Raw genomic sequence first — 26,863 nt, 5'->3', positions numbered from 1 at the left:
AAAATCTAGTGGTGGGGGAAATCAAATGATAAGATTATATGAGCATTCGTGAGAATCAAATTCTTTGACTTTATTATATAGTCGGTATAAATTTGACCCTCTTTTTTTTGTAACATCAAATATAAGTTAGAATTTTTTGATAATTTATTTAGCTCACCACCACTACTTTTAATGCCTTTTTCATGTTCCTTAGTTTGGTTCAACTTTTCAAAAAATAAAATACGATTTAACTTTTCTGAGATGAAAAAAAAATTAAAAATTATCAAATCGACTAAGTCGTAAAATTATTCTTTATTGATTAGGTAGAGTGTTTTATTTAATACTTTATCAATTTAATATTTATTAAAAAGTTATATATGTGTGTATATTTTTTTATTTAATTGGTTGAGCTAGTATTTAAATTGGTTGAACCGTAAATTAATGACTACTCTATTTCGATTATTAAAACAGTTTTTAAACATTGCTTCTAAAAAATTTAGATTCTAAATTTTGAAATTTCTAAAGGTGTCTCCATTAAAAAAAATTACTATTCCTAAATATAATATTAGCGTCCTCTTTTCAAATTTGAAAATTATTATTTTTAATGTTTTTCTTATATCGGTTACTTTTATGAAAGAAAGTGATCTTTAAACATTAAAGTAAAGCGATTATTAAAAATTAAAATTTATTTAGAATAATTTAATTAAGAAATATAGTAAGTAATCACTACAAAAATAAGACCTAATTTTTTTTTTCATTTATTCTAACTTTTAAAACTGTCAATTATGATATTTTTAAAATTTTCACTTCAGCCATACCCGTTATCTAAAATGGAATTATTTTATTTTAAAAATATTTAAATATTCCATATATATTTAGTATGTAGTCTAAATTAATTTTTAATATTTTAAAAAATTATTAAAAATTGAAATTATATAGTAATTATAAAGGATATTTTAAATCTTCTATAAGAGAGATATTCAGCCTAAAAAAATAAATACAATTAAAATTTAAAATTAGGAAATGAAATAAAATTAACAATTTTAAAATTTAATATAAATGTAAAAGATATGGAAAAGACCATGTATTTTGAATGAGTAATTCCTAAAAATAAGTGGACTACTAAATAGTAAATACCGCCCTTAAATTACTAAGTACCGTCTTTTTTTTACCTAAATAACTTGTTATCTTTTTTTAATTCTAAAACTCACATTCAAATCATGTCAGCTCACATTTAAACACGAACACGTTTATATTAATTTTTATTACTAATTTTTTATTAAAAACTATAGACATATTAATTTTTTATTAAAATATATATTTATATTATTTTTAAATACAGATATATTAATTTTTAAATTAAACTTTTTATGTGGTACTACTATGTGTTGCGTTTGCAATTTTAAAGAAAGTAGAAAGTGTAGTGATAGGGGAAAACCGCTAACCGCCGCCGTGAAAAGAAAGATCGAGAACGTTACAGAGAGTTCGTGCCTTGCTGGACCCATTGACGGAAGCGGCTTCATTACCGATGTAATCACTAATTAAGCGCGTGAAAAGTGGGTCCATGTGAGCCCCACAGCAGAGCACAAAGAACGGTGACGATCCGCTACTCCACTTTTATTACCGTCATTTGTCTTGTGGATGCGTCAGATATGGGGCCCGTTACTCAGTGTCGCTTCGCCACGCGCTACCTAACTTAACCTCTCTTCATTCTTGATTTCATGAATTACTGTCTCATTGCTTTAATTGTACGAACAATGTCCAGTATTTAGTCTCAGTTCAGTCCTTAACTTTCCTTTTATATCTAATTATCAAAAAAAAAAAGGTGTGAACATAGTAGTTTTTTATTTGATTATTATTGAAAAAAAAAAATTAATTTGATTAATTCTTAAAATCTATTTTATTTTTAAATAAAGTTTAGAATACAAATTTATATTGGAGCTAAAATCTATATAACCTATTAATTGATTATTTTTAGAAAATACTAAAAATATATCATGACTTAAACAATTTTAATGAATTTTTGAACTAAATGTAACACCATCAAGTCTATATTTGTAGCATTTTTTCACTATTATAAATAGGATTTAACTATAGCAGTTGTTTTTACAATGTTTTTAGTTATTCATTTTAAGATTTAAAATATATTCAATAGTTTAATTACTCCCTCCGTCCCAATAGAGTTGTCCACTTTGCCTTTATCACATAGTTTAAGAAAAGCAATCATTGTTTATAGTTTTTGTAAAATTTTCCTTACTTTTCTTGTCATACCCCTATTTAATGTAGTGTCCACTTGCAATTTACTTTTATTAGTGGACTTTAAATAGGGGTAATGTAGAAAAATTAAGTGTAAAGTTAGTTACTTTTTGAAAGTGGACAAGAGTTTTGGGACAAAAAAATTCTCAAAGTGGACAACTCTATTGGGACGGAGGGAGTATTTTTAAACTATAACAGCATAGTTAGAACAAAAATAATACCATACAATCAAATTGAGTAATATTCAAATTTTATATAACTAAAATAATGTAAACAATCTCTCTTTTTGGTCCATCTTTTTCAGAATATTCAACCAAACCTATTTAAATCGATCATCGTTTAAATTTAGATGGTAAGAGAGTAATAAAATCTGATTTTTTAGCCGAAAAATCATTATATATCTGTTGTGAAGATTTATGCATGCTTTTGGTGTTTCTAGTAGTTTTGAGTCAATCGTTGATTCATTTAAGTCATTTGTGTTTGTTCGAACTACAAATGCACGTTATTTAGTGATTCGTTATCAAAAAAATAAAAATACTGTAAGTGTAGTGATGTTTAAATATTTTTAGCATTTAAACTCTTAAATTTTATCAGCGGATTAGGTTTAATTTTGATTAATTAGGTTAAATCAATTATTCGGTTATTTTATTTCCTGATATTGTGTAACAGTATTTTACGTTGTATTTTATTTTTTGAGAAGAGAATAATTTAAATTCAGATCAAATAATTTTAAATGGATTTATATCAAATTACACTACTTTTTTTTAAGGAAAACATTACTTTTGTTCAAATGTATTTTCTAAATAAAATTTTTGCAAAAATGGAAATTGAGCATTCGAAATTGCCAAATATACATTACTGAATATGACAGATCATGTTTATCAGATATATATTCATCAAAATAAAAATAACAAAAATCTGTGATGGGAAAAATCCTGAAAATGGAATTATTTTAATTTTCAGATACTATTTTTCTAAATAGTAAAAAAATAAAAAAGGGAAAAAACATTTAAAAAAATTAGAAAAAGTCTGCAGAGAAATATGAGCACGTGCAGGATCACTGTGTTAAACACGTGTAAAATCAGTCTCTTTGCCCCCATTCGTTATTTCCCACCCTACACATCATATTTCATACACACTCTCTCTCTCTCTCATCTTTTTTTGTTTTTCTTTCTCTCTCTATTTCCTGTCGTCATTACACTTGCCGCCTCTTTCCGTAACCGCCGCCGCCGCCCGTCACTGCCGCGTCTAAGCGTCGCTTTCAAAATCATTTCTCTCTTCCGTCTTAAGATCTGTACGATTCCATACCACCGTATAGTTCCTGGATTTTAATTTAATTTTATAATTAAGGTCAGCTCTTTAATTTTAAAATTTTAATTCTCCTTCTCTGCTGAATATCTAATTTTTGCTATTATTTTATGTCTGTCATACGAAATTCGAATTGCATATCTTCCTTTTATATGTTATTATCTGCAAGTAAACGATATTTTTTGGGTAAAATTGGCTATTTTTTTTGTTTGGAAGCTGAATTTTACATGGAGCTTAAGGGTTTATGGTTTTTAATCTATTTTTTTTTGAATTATTGGTCGTTTGCTTTTAATATTTATGCTTTTATAATTCTTATATTTGGTTTTGTGATATGCAGCTTATTGAGTTTTTATTGACTTAGATTTATGCATAGAAGATTAGACTCATGAATAGTGTTGACAATTCAATTAAACGGGATTTAAAATGCTCCTGTAGGTATTTTAAAAACCCAAATAAGAATTTTCCTGCTTTTATTAACTTCATAGATTCATTTATGCATCTAGTGTAATAGGGAAACGCTCTATATCAAATTCCCTTCACCCGAACACGAGGTCCAGTTTCGTTTTACTATTCTTTGGATGGTTTACTTCACAGTGTTAGTTGCTTTATATCTATTATTTAATTGCATCTGCTTGTTTTCCACTACTGTTTATTCAATTTTAATGAGTTCAAAGAAAAGGAAAGTTTAGAATGTTTCATATACCAACTAGATGCTTTGCCTTAATGGACTCTAGTGTTTCAAGCTTTTTCAAATGATTTTTTTGGTATTCTTTTCTTAGCTACAGATTTACTGAAAAATAGATATTTTTATCTGACTTGCTTTGAATAAGCCCCGTGTTTTGTAGCATCATACTTTTGCCTTACTAATAGCACCACTGGTGGTCATATGAAACGGAAAATCATAACCATAGACCTCATTTCCCTTGTGGAATCTTTGACTATTAATCTTTGAAGGAATCTCTATTTATTGATGGAATTTATTGTGCCATTTGTCATTCTCTTCTCGAATAGAGGGTTGGACAGAGACTTCCAATAGAGAAGGGAATATTTTTTCGGAATTTTCATACTCTTAGGAATATGTTTCTACAAGCAAGTTCTACATTTGGTAGGAAAGATATTGCCTGGATATAAAGGAGAGAATAGAAACTCATTCATTTTGTTCTAATAGTCTTTACAACCAAGAAATAGTTGTTCCTTCCTTTTCCCTCTTTTTTATTGCGCGTGGACAGATTTCCTTTATTTCTATTCAGGATGTATATATAGCTCGCTTGTTTTAATTGCCATATAATGTATAATGTTCTTATCTTCTGATGCTGTGGTTTTCTCCTCCTAGATTTGAGGCGCCTCTCTATTATTACTGGTGGTTGTCGTCAGTGCTTGCAAAAATCTGCTGTTTGAAGAAAAGCTTTTTCCACTTTTTTCTCGTTCAGTTTGGTATTATTTTCAATAATTCCTTGTATATTGTTTGCTCAGCTCACCTTTTTGGATATATGTCATCTATACTAGCTCTTTTCTATTTAAGTAAAAGCAATCAGATTATGTCGAATTAAATGACTCATGTATTGTTGACTGCTTAGGTAGTATTATTATGTTCCCATATCGTTCCTTTTTCGCCTTGCAGTTCCCTTGATTTCCCTAATTTTAGATCATGAAAATTATGAATAGCATGTTGAGTATTCAATAATCTTTCATGCTACGAGCTTTTGTTATTGTCTTTTTATGATATAGATCCGCTTCTATATTAATAGAAGGGTTTTCAGGTTTTCTGATAAAGATTCTCTCTATCACTGGTCAGGACTACCTTCTTCTATCATATTGTGTCTATTATCTAAGCCATCTATGGTTTGTTATATTTAGTGGTATGAGATATGCTTTATTATAAGATCATCTGTTCATCTTCTGATGCATATTCAGGATAATTTGTGCTGCATTTTCTATTATCTTGTTTTTGAACTTGAAGTGCCATCTATCTTGGAGAATCTTTAAAACTTGTGAAATTGATGGGTGGTTGATGATAGAGTCAAAAGTATGTCTTGAGCACTTGACTTTTTAGTGACGCTGAATGTGGCGGCTGCATTTTATTCTCTGGTTAGGCTTCATTTTATATTATTCTTACTGTATGAATTTTGAAACAGGATGGTAGGTTGCTGCAATGTTGTCATGAAGGAACACATGCTACTCAGCATCCTTTTCAGCTGTAGCTAATTTGCAAGTTTCTGTTAAATTTACAAGATAATGGATCGTGCTGATACATCTGGATTTGTTAGCGGGGGTTGTTCTCTACTAGAGACAGCTAACCCTATTTTTTTAGCTAATTTTTTTTAACCCCAGAAGTCAGGTGTACTGTTCAATAGCATTGGTCTTAGGTTTGGAAATCGATTTGGATTTTAATCTTTGCTTCATGGAGGACAATTTTCGGAACCTGGGTTTCTCCGCCGCCTATTCGTCAAATGGGTTCTTAATTTCGGGAAGTTCATTGCAAGTTGGAGGACCTGTGGCTGAATATTCTGCAGATACCGTCTTACGTCTTGATTCTCTTGGTGCTTCAGTCACTTGCACATCTCCTCAAAAAGGGATTAAGCGAAAATGGGATCTCATAGATAGATCCATGGGTCGGCATGTTGGGTCTTCTTTATCTCTTGGCCTAGGTCGCTCATCAAGCTCCTCTGACAGCAAGGGCAGTTCAGGAACTGCTTGCACTACAATGTCTTCCGCCAAAGAAACTGATGAGGAGTCCTCAATGGATTTTCAATTGGATTTTGCCCTCCATCTTGGCAATGAGAAGTCTAGTCCAAAGAATTCCTCTAGTTCTAATCTCAAAATGCTGGAATCGCAGCCCAAAGTTGATCTGGAGTTGAGTCTTTCTACAAAGCCTTCTGAATCTGATATTATTAGTGTCTATCCAAGCTCCACCGTGCTGGATTTTGGCATGGATATTCCACATATTATTGGTGGGGCTTCAAATGTGGATGAAGGATCAATATCATGTGGTTGGAAAACAGGGATCGCGTTGCTTGCTTCACAGGACAAACAGGCTAGTTTCTTTCTGAATCAGGTTTCAAAAATTTGTGATCCTATCTCCATTCCAGACCTCTCATCAAGTGTGATAACAGCACCTATAAGTTCAGTCACCTGCACTTCTGGGATAACACATTGGCAACAGCCACATCAGCGCAGCTCTAGTTCCAAACTGTGTCAGATTGAGGGATGTGGCAAGGGAGCCAGAGGTGCTTCTGGCCGTTGTATTTCTCATGGTGGTGGTAGAAGGTGCCAAAAACAAGGGTGCCACAAGGGAGCAGAAGGCCGGACGGTGTACTGTAAGGCCCATGGGGGTGGCCGGCGATGTGATTTCCTTGGATGCACAAAAAGTGCAGAAGGTCGCACTGATTTTTGTATTGCTCATGGTGGTGGGCGAAGATGCAGTCGTGAGGGTTGCACTCGTGCTGCAAGAGGGAAATCAGGACTGTGCATTAGGCATGGTGGTGGGAAGAGATGTCAGAAAGAAAATTGTACAAAAAGTGCAGAAGGTCTATCTGGCCTCTGCATTTCTCATGGAGGTGGTCGCCGATGCCAAGCTTCAGGGTGTTCAAAAGGGGCTCAAGGCAGCACTATGTTCTGCAAAGCACATGGTGGTGGGAAACGCTGCACAACTCCAGGGTGCACTAAGGGTGCTGAAGGGAGTACGCCTTTCTGTAAAGGCCATGGGGGAGGGAAAAGGTGCGCCTTTCAAGGTGGTGGTGTTTGTACAAAGAGTGTCCATGGAGGGACTAACTTCTGTGTTGCACATGGTGGTGGCAAGAGGTGTGCTGTATCTGAATGCACTAAGAGTGCAAGAGGGCGAACTGATTTTTGTGTCCGACATGGTGGGGGAAAGAGATGCAAGAATGAAGGATGCGGCAAAAGCGCACAGGGTAGCACTGATTTCTGCAAGGCACATGGGGGAGGGAAGAGATGCTCTTGGGGGCATCCTGGTTCAGAATATGGCGTTCAGCCTAGTGGTCCTTGTACTTCATTTGCAAGGGGTAAGACGGGTCTGTGTGCACTTCATAGTGGTCTGGTGCAGGATAAGAGGGTCCATGGTGGTGCCACCTTGGGACCTATCATCCAGGATACCAAAACTGGCCAGCCTAGGAAGATGAAAGAACTCGTCATCGCCGAGGACATGAATGATGATGTTGTGAATGTAGGCACTCAAATTGAGGCTTCATCATACAAAACTACTGACATGGAACATTTTGGAGGTCCAAATGCTCATTTATCTTCTGGGGAAGCAGGCTTCAGATCAGTACCAGTCTTTGTGCCAGAAGGCAGGGTCCATGGTGGCAGTTTGATGGCAATGCTGAGTATTGGCTCGAGCAGCAACCGAGTTGTAGCCGGTAATCCATCAGACCCCAGAATATCTTACATGATGCCGCGGAGCTGGATGTGAGGTTTCCTTTTCCCTATGTTCAATTTGGCGTCTGCAATTGGAGAAATATCTAGAATTGTCGTGTCCTCTTGTTCTATTTGGTCTAGTTGTGTCGGTGTTTTCTACTTGTTTCCATTCATTTGTTCAGGTGGCAAGAAGTAAACGCTCTTTGACCACCTTGTGCAATAATTTGGCTAAATCGAGTAGGAGTTAGTTAGTTAGTTAGCATTGTATCAGGTCTTCTGGTGTTTTTCCTTGTACATATCTGCATATGTTTTGGCAGGTGGTTGGGTATGCAGGTTGTTACCTGCAATGTCGGTCAGTCTGTCAAAATTCTGGCGATAATAAATCCTGTTTGGGTATTATCTTCACTGTTGCTATGCATTTGATTGTGTTGTGTTACAGGTTATAAACTGTTTTACCGAAATAGTAAATCTATATAAAATAAAAAAAATAAAATACATGCAGCGTTTCTTTTGTTCTTTGGATGAAGTGTACTTTTGCTTCTTGGATTTCCTGTTGAATTTATACTGTTATAAATTAAATCAGTTATCATTTCTTCTTATGTATAAGATGGATGCCTTAGCAGGAATATTCTGCTTAATGGACTGCCGTGGCTCTAATAAATTATTAAATAGGAAACACAAAAATAGTTAAGATTTTAGGTGTTCTTACCAGAAGAATATTTCTGTCCAACTTATTTATCCAGGAATCAGTAGCTAGCTACTTTCTGTGGTGCCACACACTTTTGTTATGAATAAAAGGTAATCGCTATCATTGGTCACATTTAGCAATTTTATTTAACAAAATCTCTAATTTTTTATTAACCAATCTTGAATTATACAAATGAGCGGGCCGCGATGACTTTAGAAAGTATTACTTTTTATTAATTGAAATGGTTAAATCTGAGTTAGTTGATCATGATGTACAAGTTTAGAAACTATGATGGCTCTATGTTCGTTTTGTTATCTAGTAGCTTCTCTGTGTTTTGTCAACTCTGCTACTGTTTATTTCTTATGTTCCTTTTGCTATTTAGAAGATAATGCAAAACTCTAATTTGATTCAACAAATCTGGTGAAATAGTGAATTATATTTAGCTGATTACTTTCAGCAGTAATTTGTTGTACATGAGTATCATATCAAAATCTGTATGTGCAGACAATTTTTGATTCCGTACTATACACTCTCTTCTTTAAACTTAGCCATCTTTGACAGCTCATCGACTGCTTCAACCAAGTGATCAAGCCTCGCTACAAATTCTATCAGCAATGAAGTAAATGTAGCAAGTGATAGTGCTGCAGTACTCTCCAATGCCCTCATTCTCGTAACAACCTCCGTATCAACACCTCCTTCTTCGTAAGCGTCCACCTCCCTCGACGGCCATGAATGCAGCCTCCTCGATTGCTTTCTCATCATCTCATGGTAAGACTCCACAGGTTGTCCTATTGCTAATGTTCCCGAAGGTACGTTTTGAGTCGTTGAATCCAAAAAATTTGTTAAGCCATTGCCGTCGATAACAGGCAATTGATTCGTTTGGTCACACGGAATGGCTTGAGGCAGCTTGAGAAGGTCAGATATAAGAAGGTAAGAGTGAGTGTCGATGGCGCGCTGGAGTCTCACCGTGGAATTGTGAAGTTTCTTGAGCAGCAAGGTATTGAGGCTATGCCTCATATTGCTAATATCTTGGCCTAGATTTCTGACAAGCTGTGCAGCTTGTGTTGTTGCTTCAAGAATTTCTGATTGGAATGTTATGCGGAGATTGTAAGGCGCCTGTAAAAGATATTACTAGTGTTTTAGTCAACATTTCACGTCATCCACTCCTTAATACAGCAAATTGATAGAATATATGCTTTGGTATAATAATTCAGATTCCTCAGTTGTTAGCATATTTTGGCGCAGTCAGGATCTGATTCTCTAAATCAAGGAATGTGAATATCCCAACTCATAATTCACATTTAGGAGTCAATTTATTTGGTTAGTTATTTTGGTTCAATTTATATCATAAAATAACTAAAAAAAATTACTTCCAAAATCAAACCGATCAGAACTTCTGGGTTTTGCAGAACCCCTAATTACAACTATACATTATTCTGCAATTAAACGCCGAAATATAAAAGTCGAGAAGTTTCCGTGCAATATATGCAAGACAAAATGACATCTTTAACAACAGAGTTGACGAAAAAAGTACCTGAATCTCAGAATGTAGGACCCCATGAAGAGCCATAACTTCATAAGCACAATATCTCAGAACTGCTCCAACTCTAACATACTCCGACCATGGATAGAAGAAATGTCGGAACCTGCCGTGTGGTGGCTCCCATTTTGCTGATACCGCCTTCATTTTCAGTCAAACCATTTTAAAAAAGTCAATATTTGGCATATAGATATAATTTTGATTTAGAATTATCAAAAACAGAATAAAATTAATTACCAAAGATTCAAGCTTTGCAGAGGAATTCAAGGTCTTTTTACATTTCTTGTATGCTGGCTCATCAGGAAATTCATCCATCACAGTGTTGGAGAACTCTGGATGCTCGAACCCTTCATCTTCCAAATACTTCTTTACACATTCTAAAAGCAGAGGAACTCACATTAGTTCCTTTTCGGATGGGTGTGCAAATTATAATTCGGTTCGGAAGTAAAAATATCAAAATAGATCGGTTTTTTTTAGAGATTACAAACTAAATAGGGGTGCGCATCAAACCAAACAAAAAATTTATTTTCTCACCGAATAAAAATTTCAATGTAGAATAATTCGAACCTAACTCAACTAGTCTATTCCGTTTGTACGAAAACTATATTAAACTTTTTTGATTTCGAAACTCGATAGAACCATATTTAAAAAAAAATTACTTATTAAATCAAATCAATCCTATATATATATATATATCCTATATTGTTGATAAGTTAAATGAATATAGTCACCTTCAAGAGAGTCAGCCACAGAGTTAAAGCTGGTAACTAGCTCATTATGCAGTTGCTCGCCGGCCCAAATCGGAAAAACTAGCACATTCACCAGAACAGCTACAAAGCCTCCGATGGCAATGGAATAAAGACGATCCATGGCAGTTGTGATGGGATTCCCCATTCTATATCCCGACACTATGATCAAGCAGTACGTAAATAGTATAACCCTGAACCCGTATTCATACGGCACCAACGAAGGCCATAGTTTCATAAATGATGTTATTGCCCCTGTAATATTTCAATTTTCCATCCATTAGTACATTAGTATATAATTTTTTTCTGAATATTGCATTCTAGAATATGTTGTAGGACTTTAATTTCATTCTATTAGATTAAAGCCTATAGGATAGTTATTATGGTCAAAATTACCTTTTTCTATAACTTTAAATGATATCACATATTTTGATATTTAATTCTATTTAACTAAAACGTCTTCTATACCTAAATAACAAAAAAAAAACACCATTTACTTTTTTAGACTATATGAGAAAACAATAACTTAGATTTGACCTAATTTCAGATGATAATAATATTATTTTTATTATTTTTCTGTGTGGCGCGGAAATAGAAATATAAAACATTTAAATGAAAAATGTTGAAATGTAATGATGAAACGGGAAACACGAGAATAATTTATATATACATATATATAATAGATTATAAAGATAGATTTTTAAAGTTTTAGAACCGTTTCGAAAATAAAAACAAAATGCCGAAATGTAAGATTGGAAAAATTTACTTTGTATGTTGGGAGTTTTAGAAGGGAAACAATACCAATGAAGAAGATGCTAATCCCAATGATAACAGGCTCAGCAACTTTGCCACTACTTAGAGCTAACTGAGCAACAACAATAGCCAAAATCCCCGCAAGTAAACTCCCAAGTGCTCGGTTAAATCCTCGATTAAAAGTCGCACCTTCAAAAAATAAAACCATATCATCAACCATAAACATAAATTTTTAATATCCAAAAAAATAAAAAACATATAATATAAATGATTACGTACCGACTGTATATTCGAACATGATCGCAACAGTAAGAATCGACCAAATAATATTTGTTCCGAAAATATCATACGGAGCTCTAAATAATATTAGCAACGACACTAGAAGAACAGCTAATCCTACTTTTAATGCAAATATAACTCTATTTTTATCTTCTTTACAAAACTCCCATATTTTCATCCATGCATTTCCAGTTTTTTTTCCTTCATCACCTTCAAATTTCTTACTAAGTTTCGAGACGTCGATTACGACACTGCCCTTTTTTCCGTTCATTCTCCAGTCGAGAAATATCAACTTATTTGCCGTATTGTTGAAATTAAACTGATGAAAATTAGAAGAAATGTTGCTCAAAGTGAGAGCAGATTTAGTGTAATTTAAAGAGAAGGAAATGAGAATATTAATAAGACAATAATGGTAAGTAAACATGCTTAAGATAAAAGATGCCTAACTCAATAATGGTGGTGCATGGATAGGGAATTAGAATCTATTAATTTTGCATGGCTGTGCAATTCTCAGGTCTATTTTCTAACATTAATCTTTAAGTTCATGATTCATCACTCTACTGCCACTTGAATTAATTTATGTTAAATGCATATATATTATGTTACCTAACTTTTTATTAACACTTTATATATTAATTATTTATATTTATATTTGGACTAAATTAAACTAAAAACAAGTCCAGCAATTAGATTGTACTTTATTTATGTTAAATAAATTATTTAACTGAATTTAATAGTATGCGTATATTTTTTGCTAAAAAATTATTTCACGTAATCTTTTGTGATGTCAAAATTTTCACAAATACTGAAACTGCATGATAGTTCAAATGAACTTATACTTTTTTTTGTATAACTATGTTAACCTAATCGTTAAATATATAACTAATTCATCGTAAAATTAGTATTATTGTTTCTATGCAATCTTACACGGTCTACTAATTAATATCCAAATTTGAACAAATAATATTGTCATGGATAGACTAAATCTGTGGAAACAGTGGCCTATATGTTAGTTTTTATTATGCAATAATAATTAATTTCTTTCTTTATATTACATGGGGATATTAATTAAGAATTGAACAGTTACTAAACAAACATCGACCACAAATTACAAATGAAATAGTATGTAATGTTTCATCTCATTAATTAGTTAAAATCTTCAGCCACTAATGAAATTCTCTCTAATATGTGGTCATGGTAGTTTTACTCGCAGCTACTCCTTAAAGTTGACTCAAAATAAGGAAACACAACATTAATTTATTACAAGTTGACTCTGAGAATCACTACTACAATAAGCAATTAAACAGTCTAGCGATGAAGTTTCTGATGAATATAAAATTTAGGATGGTTTAGATTTTATATGTAGTTTAATTCACCAATTTGTAACACATTCTATTTCTCCTTTTACGTGTCAAATTCTAATTTGTTGAGCTCCTTTCCAAAAAGTGCATATTTAAAAGAAAAAATCTCCACTTATTATCATGTTAGACACGGTATTAATATAAAAAAAGAGTTAAATAGTATTACTTTTTTAAAAATTACTGGTAACTAGATTTACAATAAATAGAAAAAAGAATAGTCGTCGAACTTATTATTTGAAAAATTTGACGTCAATCAGCGACGACTGTCTTAATAAAAAGTGGAAAGATGTCACTAGTCGGCCTGAAATTTTTGCTGGGCGCCCGCCAAATTAGATAATTTTTTCAACCATCGTAAAAACAAAATAAGCATATGTGTTTGTTTAATCACGCTTCAAATTTAATAGACATACAAATGAAAGAATATAAACAAATATTGTTATTGTTAACTCCCGCTAACCCCGCTAACAATTAGAATAGGCTATCTTTGAAAAAAAAATCTCATAATTTTAAAGAAATGTGATATCTTTCAATTCGTATACGTCAGCATTAATTCTCTTTACATGTTCGTTCCTCTCTTCTTGATCTTTTTTGCCCTAAATAAAAACCTTAGGTTATATCTATTCATTCACAGACACAAGTGGTATATGCCTTCATTACCTATTATTCTTTGATAATTCTGCTTCAATCACTTTCCTTTAATTTTGCATGGTTGCATAATTGCATGCATGTTTTATTCATACACAACGTCATTCATACCCGAATAGATGCCTCCAATTTTCAGCAGTGGTTGATTTCTGGCTTATGCAATTATTTATATTCATTCATGACACCTCATTAAATACGTCCATCCAAAAGTTTAGCAACTACCAAACCAAATGCATTATTGTCTAAGATATATACAAATTGAATAAGTTCAATATGTGAGGAATATATTCAATATGTATATAGTGATGGCTAGTATTTTTCTTCTTTTTTTTCATTTTTCGTTCTTGAGAAAAATAAATGACCACTTAATTTATTTATGAGAAAATTACATTTTTCTGGTTTCAATAATATGCTTTTGCTACTAGAGTGTTTGAAGATGCATGCCATTGGAATTTTGAATTTTGGGCTTGGTAGATTATATTCCATTACCATTAAATTAGAAAAGGCGAAGTGTTTATTTATAAAAAGATAGATTATTATGATTTCAGAATTTTATCAGTTTAATTTATTATAATTTCGAGTCATGTTTAGTTTGTAACTGAGATAATATAGGTATATTTTTGACATATATGGAAAAATAACAGACTAAATTGCACTGAAATTTTAAAATTATGATATATTACGTTAAAAGAAAAAATGTGTATTAATTATCATGAAAAAGGTTTTGCCTAACTTTTATAAAAAAATTAATACTTGAATACTGCTACTGTTAAGGGGAATATTTTATCTGATTTCTAATCACATATTTAACTATATAACAATTATTAAATTTTCTTAATATTTCATTTTGGTCATCAGATTTGCATAAAAATTCAACATTGTTATAATATTTTGTCTTAGACATGCTGTGTTTGGACCATTGTGTGATTATGGAATACACCCTGATTGATAGACATTGAATCCAACCATATATACTTCCCTGTTACGATTATCATAAAGTTTGCAAATACAAATTTGGACCATTGCCTGATTGGAATTACATCATAAGCTTCCTTCTTTAATCAATTTTAAAGTCCAAGAATGAGCTATGACATCTAATCTATATTTATGTATTTCATCAACTTTGTACAACAAGCGTTTGTAGTCCAACGGTTAGGATAATTGCCTTCCAAGCAATAGACCCGGGTTCGACTCCCGGCAGACGCAATCCTTTTATGTATTTTTTATGTATTTCCTTTTATGTATTTCTACTTTGTTTAAAAAAGTGTAATCGTGTAATTAAATTTTTCATTATTTGCCATCACTTTTTTTTCTCTTACGGACAATTTGTTTTTTTTTTTCAAAGATTAAATCTCATATAATAAAATGTGAAAATAATAAGTTGAATGATCCTTTTATGTATTTCCTTTTATGTATTTTTTATGTATTTCCTTTTATGCATTTCTACTTTGTTTAAAAAAGTGTAATCGTGTAATTAAATTTTGCATTATTTGCCATCACTTTTTTTTCTCTTACGGACAATTTGTTTTTTTTTTTCAAAGATTAAATCTCATATAATAAAATGTGAAAATAATAAGTTGAATGGCACCTCAACAATTTTGAGTGAGTTATTCCGGAAAAAGACGATGAATCGACAAGAGAATTTCTAGCAATCAAATGAGTCAATTACATTTGCGATTAATATATTCAAATCTAATTTTTGCAAATCGAGAAATTAGGCTAAGAGCGTCTTCTAATACTACTGACATTTTTATCAGAGGAAGAATTGACTACATTAATAAGAATTTGACATTTTCTTTCAAATATTAAATAACTATATTTTAAAGTCAAATTAAATATCCTTCATTGATGTTCAAAGCGTGAATGCCCTATAACAATTGGTTCAACAATGTCAATAAAACATCGAATCTAAATCAAGATAAAATTATCTATAAAATCATTGACTATAATGATAATAACTCTTATAAGTAAATTCATATCAATAGTGTCATCAAAATTAATTTTGTAAAAATCTATTGATTTGTGGAATAGTTTGCACAATTTAAAAAGCACTAGCATGTATTTATGTGAAGTTTTGTCTTTTTTAAAAGTATTTATTGGAATATTTATGTTGTACTTAATTGATTAGTCATTTAAGTTTGAGAGTATTCTTTATAAGTGTTAATTAGAGCACATATCCTAGTACTTAATTAACTAGTCTTTTTGCTAAAAAAATTAGTCTTTTAAATCATCTAAGTTGATTTTAGAATTAGGTATGAATGTGCTGAAATGTCCTTCTAACTTTACTCTACTGGAATGTGCTGAAATTGCCGACGGATATCAAGTCCGTCAGCAATTTCATATTTGGCGATAGATTTTGACGATAGACCAACAATCCAATTGATTAGATTTGCCGATGGATTTAACAAATTGATTTCAAAGAAAGAATACAACTTCTGAAAAGCAGAAGTAAAATCAATTATCTAATTATTATACTATTTCTTAAATTCTCACAACTACTTCTCATCTCATCAACATTTTTGATCCTATCAGACACATCACATGGTCATAAAAAAAGCTTTAATTTTCTGATTGGCATTAGCTCATTCATAGCACAATAGTTAAAACAGCACCACGTAAATTTAACTTTTTAAAACGAGCCATACCAAATTTTTCTCTAGTTCTTCTTCTAGCAAAAAAATATATAACCTTTTTTCCCCCAAGTAAAACCAATTCTATAAAACCTAATGAAATCAAGAACCTTCCTCCATATAACATTAGAATAAGAACAGAACATTCAAAGAACAAATGCTTTGCAATTTATGGATTCATGCATGTTACAGAGATAGCAAGAATTCGATTGAGCTATATTCTGTCTGAAGAATTTATCCTTAGTTTGAAGTTTCTTAAACAATGCTAACTAACCAATAAGTTTGTAGTTCAAATGATATAACATTACAGCAAACTGCTAAGGTCGTGGGTTCAATTTCTTATATAAGTGTTCTCCTTTTTCAATTATTTATATCAAAAAATAACACTAATCAGATAATATAGGAATATATGTATCAAATTAGATTGCATCAATTTTTTCCATACACTGCTTATGGAGAAGAAAACATTATTGTTAGCTTTCCATAATATTTAAATTAGTAGTAGTTGTATTTGTCTTAAATTAAATATTAATTTGGAAGGGAGGGACTAATTTGCAAAAACAAAATCTTAAATGGTGAATAGAGAATTTTATAGTCAATGCAGTCCAATATGTATCGTGTTAGGTCCCGAGTGGACGGCCAGCCAAGTCAACATAAAAATTACCCTTTACTCCCTTGCAGCCTTACACAACCAACAACCTATCTTAAAGGGCTGTTTTAGTAAACTCACTCTTCTAGCTTAAGACAAGACACTGGATGATGATCAAATCCAACATCATTTAATTTTCTCTCTCTTGTTTTTCTCTCTCCTCTGACTCACCATTGACCAAGAAACTCTCAAATGGGTAACTGCAGCAGCAACCTCCCCTCCACCTTCAGTGGCGGCGCCACCTCAGACCACCGTACCACTCCTTCCACCGGAATCACAGTCCACCCGCCGAACGCCGCCGCACCACCTCGCCCTCCACCTCCACATACACTGCAGCAGAAACCCAACAACCGTCCCTCCGCCGCAGTTCCTCCGGGATCAGTCGGACGTGTTCTCGGACGGCCGATGGAGGATGTTCGGAACACCTACACATTCGGCCGCGAACTGGGCCGAGGTCAATTTGGGGTTACGTATCTCGTAACTCATAAAGAAACTAAACAGCAATTTGCTTGTAAATCTATAGCTACTAGAAAACTTATTAATCGCGACGATATTGAAGATGTCCGTCGTGAAGTTCAGATCATGCACCATCTTACCGGTCACCGGTAAATCTCTGTTAATAAGTAATTGATTCATTTTTTTTCTTGATATTTAGATATGTCAACTGTCCGCACGGGTTTGGTTCAGTCATCAGCGCGCAATGGTCACGGGTTCAAATCCCGGCTATGCCCTTACCAAAAAATTGGAGTGGTCGGGCTGAGCTGCTAAGCATTATAATCTGGAATTTCCAGGTATGTGGGCTTGCGGGCGATCCACATCCTGGAAGTGAGTCCTTGTCATAAAAAAAATGTCAACTGATTTTGACTTTGATTGAAATTTAAGTGATAATGTCAATTTTCTTGAAAATTGAAGTGAATGATTTTGAAGTTTTTTTTTTTTTTTGATGTGGTGGTTGATAGGAACATTGTGGAGCTAAAGGGAGCATATGAGGATAGGCATTCGGTGAATTTGGTGATGGAATTATGTGCCGGAGGGGAGCTGTTTGATCGGATTATAGCGAAAGGGCATTATTCAGAGAGAGCAGCAGCTAATCTGTGTAGGCAGATTGTTACTGTTGTTCATGATTGTCATTGTATGGGAGTTATACATAGAGATTTAAAGCCTGAGAATTTTCTTTTCTTGAGTACTGATGAAAATTCACCTTTGAAGGCTACTGATTTTGGACTGTCTGTGTTTTTTAAGCCAGGTAAGTTTGTGGTTGTCGTTTGATTGTTCTGGAAAATAGTCTTGATGCTCTGATGATTGTGGAAGGATAAATGTGAAAATGAAAATGTTGAGATTGGCTATTGTTTCAGACTGACAGAAACCAAGGAAATGAAAATATGTGATATTTCTTAACTTTACGATCGTCCAAATCTACACCAATGTGTCCGATTAGCAATTTGATCATGTAGTTCAGGAATTTTAGGATGTTAACTGTGATACATTGAAATAAAGAATACTTATTTCTCTATAAAAGGATTGAGAAATTATTACTTGCTTGATCATCTCCATGCATTTGTCTTCCTTACTGGTTTTATTTACATTTTAATGGATCTTGCAACTAGTTTTAACGGCTGTTTTGAGGCTTACAGTGATGGTCTTGAGTTCTAAAGCCCACTCATGATTGCAGGTGATATATTTAAGGACCTCGTTGGAAGTGCATACTATGTAGCTCCTGATGTATTACATCGACGTTATGGAGCCGAGGTTGACATTTGGAGTGCTGGTGTTATACTGTATATTCTTCTAAGTGGGGTCCCACCATTTTGGGGAGGTAAAAGTTTTGCTACTCTTGATTGAGGTTTAATAAACATTTGAGAAAAAATATTGATGTTGATGTCGTCCATGTAATTAGAACCCTGTGAAATAGAGTACTAATTTAAATTCATATTTATGCTCGATTTCTTGGGTACACTTCACCATGTTTAAACTTGTTGACAGTACGAGCAAGAGGTGGCTGAGTCATGCCTCTTATATCTTTCTTTCTTCATTCTTCATCTACTTCATGAAGTAAGAGTTTTTTTTTTTATGCAGATACGGAACAGGCTATCTTTGATGCTGTCCTCCGGGGACATATCGATTTCTCCTCTGACCCATGGCCTTCTGTATCCAGCAGTGCTAAAGATTTAGTGAAGAAGATGCTAAAATCTGATCCCAAGGAAAGAATTTCAGCTGCTGATGTCCTAAGTAAGTTTCCATTTACAAAAGACTCTGTAGAGTGTACACATTCAACTTCTTCTCAGTTCCCTTCCCACTCCTAGAAAAATGGGAAAAAGTATATAGTAACCAACACAAATGCAAAAGAGGATTTATACTAGTCTTTTTCAGTATTTTAGATCATACATTGGTGACTAGACATTATGATTGTGTGAACATTTGGCACTTGGCATTTCACCGCTTGTAATTTTTCTTGTTGGCTGGCCGTGGCACATGATATGTCCAGGTTTTCAACTATTTTCTTCTTGCTAGTTTATGCTTGTGTGGTTCACATTTGTTTAGCTTCTTGACTTTTGAGATTTTGTAAGTGAAGATTGAGTCTTGACGAGACAAAAAATACACTGCAGGTCATCCATGGATGCGAGTAGACGGTGATGCATCCGACAAGCCTCTTGATATTGCTGTTTTAACTAGAATGAAACAATTCAGAGCAATGAACAAGCTCAAGAAAGTAGCTCTAAAGGTGAGTCTTTATTTATCTTATCATTGGTATTGTTTGAATAGAAGATTACTAGAAGCTGAGAAGAAAGCTCGGGATAAGATGTTAACAATTTTAATGAAAGAAAAACAAAGTCGAGTTATACGATTTTCTTCCATATTGAATCCTAATGGGAATCGAATTAAAACCGGTTTCTACAATTTATACCTTCTTTACTTGCGCAGTGCCACCCAAAAATGTTATCATCGTCATTATTATAATTCAATCGCTAATTTCAGTGAATAAATCAGTGTTATAGTCCAATTATTATTCTTCTTTTAATAAGTCTTTCTATCTGCACTTTTAGGTCATTGCGGAAAATCTTTCCGAGGAAGAAATTATTGGATTGAAGGAAATGTTCAAATCCATGGACACGGATAACAGTGGAACCATCACTTATGAAGAGTTGAAAGCTGGGCTTCCGAAACTGGGTACCAAGCTTTCTGAGTCGGAAGTGAAGCAATTAATGGAAGCGGTAACATCTATAATCTTATTATTATTATTTTAATTCTGCCTGAGCTCAATGATGCTTTTGGAATTGGCTAGCTATAGAGAAGGCTTCCATGTTCATCCTCCTCGAAATCTGTCTTTTTCTTACTATTTCAATCGATCTGTTTGTCTCGCTCCCAAAATGCATATGTTCCTCGTATTGTTCTTCCTTCATCGCTGTCCACAGATTTTTGCACATCTCCCTTTAACATTTCATTTTCCTTGTTTGGTTTTCTGACTTTTTGGATCACACTTCAAATTATGTCCAGCAGCTCAACTAAAGATAACATGTTATTCTGTCTTTTAGGCTGATGTGGACGGAAATGGAACAATTGATTACATCGAGTTCATAACAGCTACCATGCACATGAACAGAGTAGAAAGAGAGGACCACTTATATAGGGCATTTGAATATTTTGACAAGGACAAGAGCGGGTAATTGCTTAATTCTTACCAGTTGCTACTTAATCTACAATTAGGACCATTTATCACCTTTGTTTATATGAACTCGGATCATATCATTTTCTCATTTTAGGTACATCACAATGGAAGAGTTGGAACATGGCCTTAAGGAATATAACATGGGTGACGCAAAAACAATAAAAGAGATCATTGCAGAAGTCGACACTGACAATGTATTCTTCTGTTGTTTTTTGGGGATTCCTTGGAACTGAAGTTTACAACAATATACCCATTCCTGAATCTGTTTTTTGTTTTGTTTGCCAGGATGGTAGAATTAACTATGAAGAGTTTGTAGCCATGATGCGAAAAGGAAACCCGGAGGTGGCCCCTAACAGACGGCGAAAATAAGGCTAACGAGTTTGGCATTCTGCTGGGTTTTGTTAACAATCTGGACACTTTCATATTTTCACGTTTGTTGTTATTGAGAGCCATTTTAGTTGTCGGAGTAGCTGCCCCGCCTTGAATCTTACGGCGGTTGATGCTTTGTGAGATCCTTTATGTTTTGCCATTCTTGCCATATGCACAGACAAATAGCCTTCAATGGTATATATCTCTTGGAAAAATTTAACCTTTTGTAGTTCACTGGTTACTTTTGTTAGACTGTTTAACGATGATGTCTGTATGAATTGCATAATAGAATCTAAAAATAGTCCTTTTAAAATTCATTATTGTTGAAAGGATCTTAAAAATTAGATTCAGATATTTTAACATAAATGAAAGAGTTATTTGATTAGTGATAAAAAAAAATTATGACTAAATATTCTATTAATATCTTGTGTAAAATATTAAATATTTGGATATATTGTTAGTTCATTTGTTATATATTTTTGGATTCCATTTCGTTTGTCATTTATTAAGACATGAATATAAAAAGAGTTTGATAATGATATATGATAGGATCGGCATTTTCTCATGTTCACTTAAACATGAGAGGTCATATTTATTAAATCTACACCATTCATTATAAAATAAATAATATAGATTAAAAAAATTTAAATTTAGTTAAATGTATCTACATTGTTCATTTGTGTAGATTATTGAACATGAGGGATCCCAATCCAAAAAAATATAGTTAACATTATAATTATTTTGTCAATACGAGTTATACAATGATGATGAACATCAAAGAATAAACTATCTTTGTTGTATGATCTACAAAAAATATTTTAAATAAATAAATTTATTTATCATTAGAAATTATAGTCAATACTCATAAATTAATATTAACAGAAAATCTCATACTATAATTCAATCGCAAAAATGATTATCAAATATTTTCCAAGTAAAAAAATTGCTTTACCGTTGATTAAAATCAGCAAAGAACCTTGTTTCCCAAAAAATAAAATAAAAAATCAGTGAAGAAACAAAACACGCGCCAGATGGGGATCAGTTGGGGCAAAATCAAAGTTTCATATGAATTTCAAAGCTCATAAGATCTCAAATCTTCCATTCTGGTTTCTCTAATCAGAAAAGCCATGGTATCTCTAGTTTTAAGAAAACATTAATTTTCTTTAATTATTTTGATTGATTGAGTTTAATGTTTAATTTCCATTTCTTGAGCAGGTGGAATCAAAATTTCCAAGAAAACATCTCCTTTTATTAGCATATCAGAGTTTCGGGATCGTCTTCGGTGACTTGAGCACTTCCCCTCTTTATGTTTATAAGAGTATATTTTCTGGGAGGTTAATCCATTATTCAAATGAGGACACTGTTTTTGGAGCTTTTTCGTTAATTTTTTGGACTTTGACATTTTTTTCTCTGTTTAAATATGCTATTTTAATGCTATTTGTGGATGACAATGGTGAAGGTAACTGCTGATTTGAGTGAAAATATATGTGGATGTTTACTTGTTTTGTATGTGTATGGGGGTAAAGTGTTGAGTTATTTGCAGGGGGGATTTTTGCTTTGTATTCACTTCTTTGCCGGCATGCGAAATTTTGTATGCTTCCTAACCAACAGGCAGCAGATGAGGAGCTATCTGCTTATCATATTGAGGGGCAAGGTAATCGAAGTTTGACGACTTCTCTGTCGAGGAAATTTGTGGAGAAACGAAAGAAGAAAACTACTTTACTTCTCGTTGTTTTGCTTGGTGCTAGTATGGTCATTGCAATTGGTGTCCTCACGCCTGCGATTTCTGGTTAGTTGTTGAAGCATGTCGTGCTTTTTTAATTTCCGCTATAGTTTGGCTTGGTTTCACTTCATTTATCTGTGTATTTCTGTGCTGATCGATATGTATTGTTTTGCAGTCCTTTCATCCATTGAAGGGTTACAACTTCAAGCCAGGAATCACGGTGAGTAAACTTTTTGTTTATCTTTGCATATGTGTTGTATGTGTATGTAATGTAGTTTTTGGTATCTTTATGATTTTGAAATTTGAATTTTATCAGGTCAAATGTTGCTAATATTACAGTTGAAAAGTAGAATTGCATCTTGTAAAGATCAGGAAATAGATGCATATTTGCAATTAATTTTGAAAAAAAAAAAGAGAGGATTAGAAACAAGAAATTATCAACCAAAATGAAGTTCTCAATGACACCTTTGTTAGAATCTACTCTATTATCCTGACTTGGAAGGGCCATATATAGGTTTCTTACTTGATTTGCTTGTGATAGCAAGATTTTCAAAATGCCTGTGTAAAGGTCAAGGAAATTATCTTACATCAATTAAATAAAAAAAATTGGCACGGATTAGTGGGATGTTTATGGGCTTTTCCACTTGTTAACTTGAGTTTATAAGTTAGGGAGCTGACTGCAGAACTCACTCTGGCCTCACTGGACAGGCCCCAGTGGTTGCCAGCTGGAGCTGTAACTGTTTATAGCTAGAGAAATATTTAACATGGTATTGGGATCCATTTTGTGGATTTTAATATGAACGCTTCAGTTTTTCATTATTTCAGTTGAATCTTCTTCACATTCGGACAGGCAGATGTAGAACTTTAATGGAACTTTGTGATGTTAAATTCTTTCAGCTAAAATGAAAAAAACTAAGATAGAGAAGATGCTAATGCTACTATACTCCCACAGGGATGGTGGCTCTCCTTGCCTGCATTGTATTGATTGGCCTTTTTGTTCTGCAATACTGCGGAACGCATAGGGTTGCCTTCATGTTTGCTCCCATTGTGATTGTATGGTTACTGCTGATTGCCATCATTGGGATCTACAATATTATTTACTGGAATACAAGAGTATACAAAGCTCTTTCTCCATTTTATATTATCAAGTTCTTCAAGGACACTGGAAAAGATGGTTGGATGTCTCTCGGAGGGTTGCTTTTATGTATAACTGGTAGTCTAAAACTCATATTTTCTGTGGTTCAATAAGCTCTTTTAAGGTCAACTAATTTAATTACTTCTTTCAACTACAGGAACTGAAGTTTTACATGCAGAACTTGGCCAGTTCTCAGCTTCATCATTAAGGGTATGTAATTTTTGCAAATTAAATATTGGGTTAGTCAGAACTTAAGGGTGGTGATGTTGAAGAAGTGAATGTAAAACTTGACCAAATGTTTGGTGATATAACCTGCGTACATCTTCGATGGCAACGTTTTATGCTTTTAAATTATATTTTTAATGGATATTAAAATCTATTTTCGTATAAGCTATAATTTTTTTCTGCCTTAATATTAATTAGTTCCATCCAGTCATCCACTAGGTAATGTTTCTATTCAACTATTTATAGATGATGCTTCTATTATCCAGGCAGTAAATATGCATAAAATTTGCTTTCTACCATTTAGGCTTCAATATGCACAAAATTGCATTAAACAGAACTTTTTGCTCTGTGCAGGTTGCATTTTCTCTTTTTGTGTACCCATGTTTGGTGCTGCAATACATGGGGCAAACTGCATTTCTTTCTAGAAATCTTTCTGCAGTATCCATCAGTTTCTTTTCATCAATTCCAGGTAAATGTTTAATCGTCAAACTATATTTACTGTGAAAATATAATTCTTTGTAAACTGTGTAATTCATATATTCAGAATTTTGATTCAGTTGCATGTTGCTAGCTTTCCTTTTTTGAACAAGAATTCAATTATAAGTCTCTTTAGGATTTTTACTGGAGACGTAATTGTTAAAATTGTTATTAATATCTGTCTTGGTTGTTTAAATAGAGCTTTTATCTACGTGCTTGTAGATTTATTATTCTGGCCAGTTCTTGTGATGGCAATTTTAGCTACAATTGTTACCAGTCAAGCTGTAATCTGTGCCACATTTTCGATTGTCAAACAATGCCAATCATACGGATGTTTCCCTCGGATCAAGATTGTACACAAGCCAAATTGGCTTGATCGCCAGATCTACATCCCAGAGATAAATTGGATTCTTATGATACTCTGTCTGGCTGTCACAGTTGGCTTTCAAGACATTAATCGTATAGGAAATGCTTATGGTTAGTCTTTTCCTCTCAAGTAAATTTTGTCCTTCACTGGTGCATCTTCACATTAGGGAAGCTAATGTTGCCACCTTAATTTCAGGGATTGCTTTCATGACTTTGATATTTGTGACTACGTGTTTGATGTCATTGGTCATCAAGTTTGTGTGGCATAAGAGTGTTGCTGTTGCCCTTTCGTGCTTCTTATTCTTTGGAACAATCGAGATTATCTTTCTATCGGCTTCTATTATGAGAATTCCCAAGGGTGGGTGGGTTCCTCTTCTGCTTTCTGCGGTCTCTACATTTATTATGTTTGTTTGGCATTACGGTAGCAAGAAGAAGTATGTATATGACCTCCATAACAAATTACCCATGAAGTGGATTCTCACTCTGGGTTCTGATCTGGGTATTATAAGGGTTCCTGGGATTGGCCTTATCTACACCGAGTTAGCTAGCGGTATCCCATCTTCATTTTCCCATTTCTTAACAAACTTACCGGCATTCTACCAGGTCATTGTATTTGTCTGTACTAAGGTTGTTCCTGTTCCTTATGTTCCCCAAAAGGAACGGTACCTTATTGGCCGGATTGGTCCCAAATCTTACCGGATGTACCGCTGCATCATTCGAAATGGTTACAAAGATGTACAGGAAAAAGAAAATGAATATGATGTTGAGAATGCACTTGTCATGAGCATAGCAGAGTTCATCCAACTGGAAGCTGAAGGATCTCAGAGTATGGATGGCTCAGTGGATGGTATGATGGCAGTTGTGAGGACATCTGAAAAGTTTGGAAAAAGATTCATAATTTCAGAATCTGATCGTAATGCAGAAAGCAGCAGTTCAAGCTCTGCAGCAACTGTGAGCAGCAGTAGGTCAGCTGCATTGCGGAAATTACAATCCATGTACGAACAAGAGTCGCCCCAACTCAGACACAGGCGGCGGATCCACTTAAAGCTTACAGATACTATATACAAGGATTCACAGGTGAAAGACGAGCTGCAGGGGCTTCTGGAAGCAAAGCTTGCCGGAGTAGCATATGTGATGGGTCACTCGCGTATCAAGGCAAAATGGAGTTCCCCATTTATGAAGAGACTTCTGATCAATATCGTCTACTCATTCTTGCGGAAAAACTGCCGTTCTCCTGCTGTGATCTTGGATATTCCTCATATCTCATTAATTGAGGTTGGCATGAACTATACTTTATAGATCAAGCAGGTCTGCTTGCCAAATAATAGTCTAAAAGAATAAAACACAGAAAACAATTTTTTTCTTTCTGATAAATGTAAATCATTAAGTTGAGTCTATTGCAGTATTAGCAGAAAGTTAATGTTTGGATTTTAAAAATGCCTAGTTTGCTACTCATGTTAGAGGAATTTCATAATTCTTTCATATCTTGTCAAGTAATTCTGTATATATTAATGTCAAAATGGGTACAATTTTATTCATTTTCAATTGAATTGATGCAACAATTTCAACTCTAGCACACTCTTGCTATGCTGGTTTGTAGCCAAATGCCAAAAGAGGTCTCGGTCTTCTCCAGAATTTAAGGAAAAAATATATTGTAGACTTAAAATTGATTTTTAGTTTATTTAATCATGCT

The 26,863-nt window shown here is 33.5% G+C and overlaps 4 protein-coding genes and 1 non-coding gene across 9 annotated transcripts; 4 read left to right on the top strand and 1 right to left on the bottom strand.

The window, feature by feature from the left end:
• The first annotated feature begins 3,356 nt into the window (after positions 1–3,356).
• Positions 3,357–8,322, top strand: LOC126676942 (uncharacterized). 4 transcript variants are annotated; one of them, XM_050371318.2, is made up of 3 exons: positions 3,357–3,529; positions 4,877–4,977; positions 5,679–8,322. In XM_050371318.2, the coding sequence occupies exon 3, from the start codon at positions 5,945–5,947 to the stop codon at positions 7,970–7,972; it is 2,028 nt and encodes a 675-aa protein (XP_050227275.1). In that variant the 5' UTR covers positions 3,357–3,529; positions 4,877–4,977; positions 5,679–5,944; the 3' UTR covers positions 7,973–8,322. The 4 variants fall into 4 exon arrangements, with proteins under 4 accessions (XP_050227275.1, XP_050227273.1, XP_050227276.1 ...); XM_050371316.2 differs by having other exon boundaries at positions 3,357–3,585; XM_050371319.2 differs by lacking the exon at positions 4,877–4,977.
• Positions 8,323–9,026: 704 nt separating this feature from the next.
• Positions 9,027–12,298, bottom strand: LOC126679407 (aluminum-activated malate transporter 9-like). The gene is made up of 6 exons (XM_050374426.2): positions 11,924–12,298; positions 11,693–11,833; positions 10,877–11,146; positions 10,383–10,522; positions 10,140–10,286; positions 9,027–9,721 (listed from the first exon to the last, which is right to left on the bottom strand). The coding sequence occupies exons 1-6, from the start codon at positions 12,192–12,194 to the stop codon at positions 9,128–9,130; spliced, it is 1,563 nt and encodes a 520-aa protein (XP_050230383.1). The 5' UTR covers positions 12,195–12,298; the 3' UTR covers positions 9,027–9,127.
• A 2,765-nt stretch (positions 12,299–15,063) lies between these two features.
• Positions 15,064–15,135, top strand: TRNAG-UCC (transfer RNA glycine (anticodon UCC)). The gene has a single exon. It is a non-coding gene; the product is annotated as a tRNA-Gly (tRNA).
• A 2,175-nt stretch (positions 15,136–17,310) lies between these two features.
• LOC126679408 (calcium-dependent protein kinase 1-like) lies at positions 17,311–21,473 on the top strand. Of its 2 annotated transcripts, none has more exons than XM_050374427.2 (9): positions 17,311–17,813; positions 18,168–18,454; positions 18,881–19,024; positions 19,285–19,437; positions 19,815–19,930; positions 20,253–20,420; positions 20,742–20,869; positions 20,970–21,069; positions 21,161–21,473. In XM_050374427.2, exons 1-9 carry the CDS (start codon positions 17,401–17,403, stop codon positions 21,242–21,244), a joined length of 1,593 nt encoding a protein of 530 aa, XP_050230384.1. In that variant the 5' UTR covers positions 17,311–17,400; the 3' UTR covers positions 21,245–21,473. The 2 variants fall into 2 exon arrangements, with proteins under 2 accessions (XP_050230384.1, XP_050230386.1); XM_050374429.2 differs by lacking the exon at positions 17,311–17,813 and adding an exon at positions 17,848–17,999.
• A 681-nt stretch (positions 21,474–22,154) lies between these two features.
• On the top strand, positions 22,155–26,743 carry LOC126679406 (potassium transporter 3). The gene is made up of 9 exons (XM_050374425.1): positions 22,155–22,374; positions 22,460–22,703; positions 22,788–23,033; positions 23,143–23,187; positions 23,920–24,180; positions 24,260–24,312; positions 24,682–24,796; positions 25,027–25,281; positions 25,367–26,743. The coding sequence occupies exons 1-9, from the start codon at positions 22,372–22,374 to the stop codon at positions 26,467–26,469; spliced, it is 2,325 nt and encodes a 774-aa protein (XP_050230382.1). The 5' UTR covers positions 22,155–22,371; the 3' UTR covers positions 26,470–26,743.
• The last annotated feature ends 120 nt before the right edge of the window (positions 26,744–26,863 follow it).

Source organism: Mercurialis annua, linkage group LG4, assembly GCF_937616625.2.
Source record: "Mercurialis annua linkage group LG4, ddMerAnnu1.2, whole genome shotgun sequence".
NCBI classification, from domain to species: Eukaryota; Viridiplantae; Streptophyta; class Magnoliopsida; order Malpighiales; family Euphorbiaceae; genus Mercurialis; species Mercurialis annua.
Note: the sequence above shows the minus strand (reverse complement) of the source record. Positions and strands in the feature narration are given on the sequence as shown.